The sequence below is a fragment of the Silurus aristotelis genome (genome assembly GCF_946808225.1).
Source record: "Silurus aristotelis genome assembly, chromosome: 28".
In the NCBI taxonomy this organism is placed as follows: Eukaryota; Metazoa; Chordata; class Actinopteri; order Siluriformes; family Siluridae; genus Silurus; species Silurus aristotelis.
Window position 1 is genome coordinate 17219610 of NC_139601.1, and position 2500 is coordinate 17222109.

The 2500-nt window shown below is 52.8% G+C and overlaps 1 protein-coding gene across 1 annotated transcript in view; it reads right to left on the minus strand.

Annotated features, from left to right (window-relative positions):
• The window catches only part of adcy3b (adenylate cyclase 3b), a 14737-nt gene that overhangs the window by 4262 nt on the left and 7975 nt on the right, over positions 1–2500 (minus strand). Inside the window, exon 10 of the mRNA XM_083533642.1 lies at positions 150–250. Within this exon, the coding sequence (XP_083389768.1) occupies positions 150–250 (101 nt within the window). The remainder of the gene's footprint in view (positions 1–149; positions 251–2500) is intronic.

Consider the following 2500-nt stretch of genomic DNA (forward strand, 5'->3'; position numbering starts at 1 on the left):
AGTCTGAGCTCCATCCTCTACCAACCTGTTCTAAACTTACAATAATCCAAAAAACATGTAGTGTGTGTGTGTGTGTGTGTGTGTGTGTGTGTGTGTGTGTGTGTGTGTGTGTGTGTGTGTGTGTGTGTGTGTGTGTGTGTGATACTCACGTCTTCTCAGACTCTCTGTCCAGTAAAGCTTTGTTTAGGAGTCTGTTTAGATCCTGTTGGTTCTCCATCTCTCCATCTGACAGACTGCTCAACTGCAGCCTCTAAACGCAACCACAACCAGCACGTGTTAAACCTCCTACACCTTACACCCTGCACTCTATACACTACACCCTACCCCACACCCTACCCCACACCCTGCACCCTACACTATATACCCTACACCCTACCCCACACCCTGCACTCTATACACTTCACCCTACCCCACACCCTGCACCCTACACTATATACCCTACACCTTACACCCTGCACTCTATTCACTTCACCCTACCCCACACCCTACCCCACACCCTACCCCACACCCTGCACCCTACACTATATACCCTACACCCTACCCCACACCCTGCACTCTATACACTTCACCCTACCCCACACCCTGCACCCTACACTATATACCCTACACCTTACACCCTGCACTCTATACACTTCACCCTACCCCACACTCTGCACTCTATACACTTCACCCTACCCCACACCCTGCACCCTACACTATATACCCTACACCCTACCCCACACCCTGCACTCTATACACTTCACCCTACCCCACACCCTGCACCCTACACTATATACCCTACACCCTACCCCACACCCTGCACTCTATACACTAAACCCTACCCCACACCCTGCACCCTACACTATATACCCTACACCCTACCCCACACCCTGCACTCTTTACACTTCACCCTACCCCACACCCTGCACCCTACACTATATACCCTACACCTTACACCCTGCACTCTATACACTTCACCCTACCCCACACCCTGCACTCTATACACTTCACCCTACCCCACACCCTGCACTCTATACACTTCACCCTACCCCACACCCTACCCCACACCCTGCACCCTACACTATATACCCTACACCCTACACCCTACACCTTACACTTTGCACTCTATACACTACACCCTACCCCACACCCTGCACTCTATACACTTCACCCTACCCCACACCCTGCACCCTACACTATATACCCTACACCCTACACCTTACACCCTGCACTCTATACACTTCACCCTACCCCACACCCTGCACCCTACACTATATACCCTACACTCTACACCCTACCCCTTACACCCTGCACTCTATACACTTCACCCTACCCCACACCCTACCCCACACCCTGCACCCTACACTATATACCCTACACCCTACACCTTACACCCTGCACTCTATACACTGCACCCTACACTATATACCCTACACCCTACACCTTACACCCTGCACTCTATACACTTCACCCTACCCCACACCCTACCCCACACCCTGCACCCTACACTATATACCCTACACTATATACCCTACACCCTACACCTTACACCCTGCACCCTATACACTACACCCTACCCCACACCCTGCACCCTATACACTTCACCCTACCCCACACCCTATCCCACACCCTGCACCCTACACTATATACCCTACACCCAACACCTTACACCTTACACCCTGCACCCTATACACTACACCCTACCCCACACCCTGCACCCTACACTATATACCCTACACCCTACACCTTACACCCTGCACCCTATACACTACACCCTACCCCACACCCTGCACCCTATACACTTCACCCTACCCCACACCCTACCCCACACCCTGCACCCTGCACTATATACCCTACACCCTACACCTTACACCCTGCACCCTATACACTACACCCGACCCCACACCCTGCACCCTACACTATATACCCTACACCTTACACCCTGCACCCTATACACTACACCCTACCCCACACCCTACACTACATACCCTACACCTTACACCCTGCACCCTATACACTACACCCTACCCCACACACTACCCCACACCCTGCACCCTATACACTACACCCTACCCCACACCCTACACTATATACCCTACACCTTACACCTTACACCCTGCACCCTATACACTACACCCTACCCCACACCCTGCACCCTATACACTACACCCTACCCCACACCCTGCACCCTACACTATATACCCTACACCTTACACCTTACACCCTGTACCCTATACACTACACCCTACCCCACACCCTGCACCCTATACACTACACCCTACCCCACACCCTGCACCCTACACTATATACCCTACACCTTACACCCTGCACCCTATACACTACACCCTACCCCACACCCTGCACCGTATACACTACACCCTACCCCACACCCTGCACCCTACACTATATACCCTACACCTTACACCCTGCACCCTATACACTACACCCTACCCCACACCCTGCACCCTATACACTACACCCTACCCCACACCCTCCACCCTCCACTATATACCCTACACCT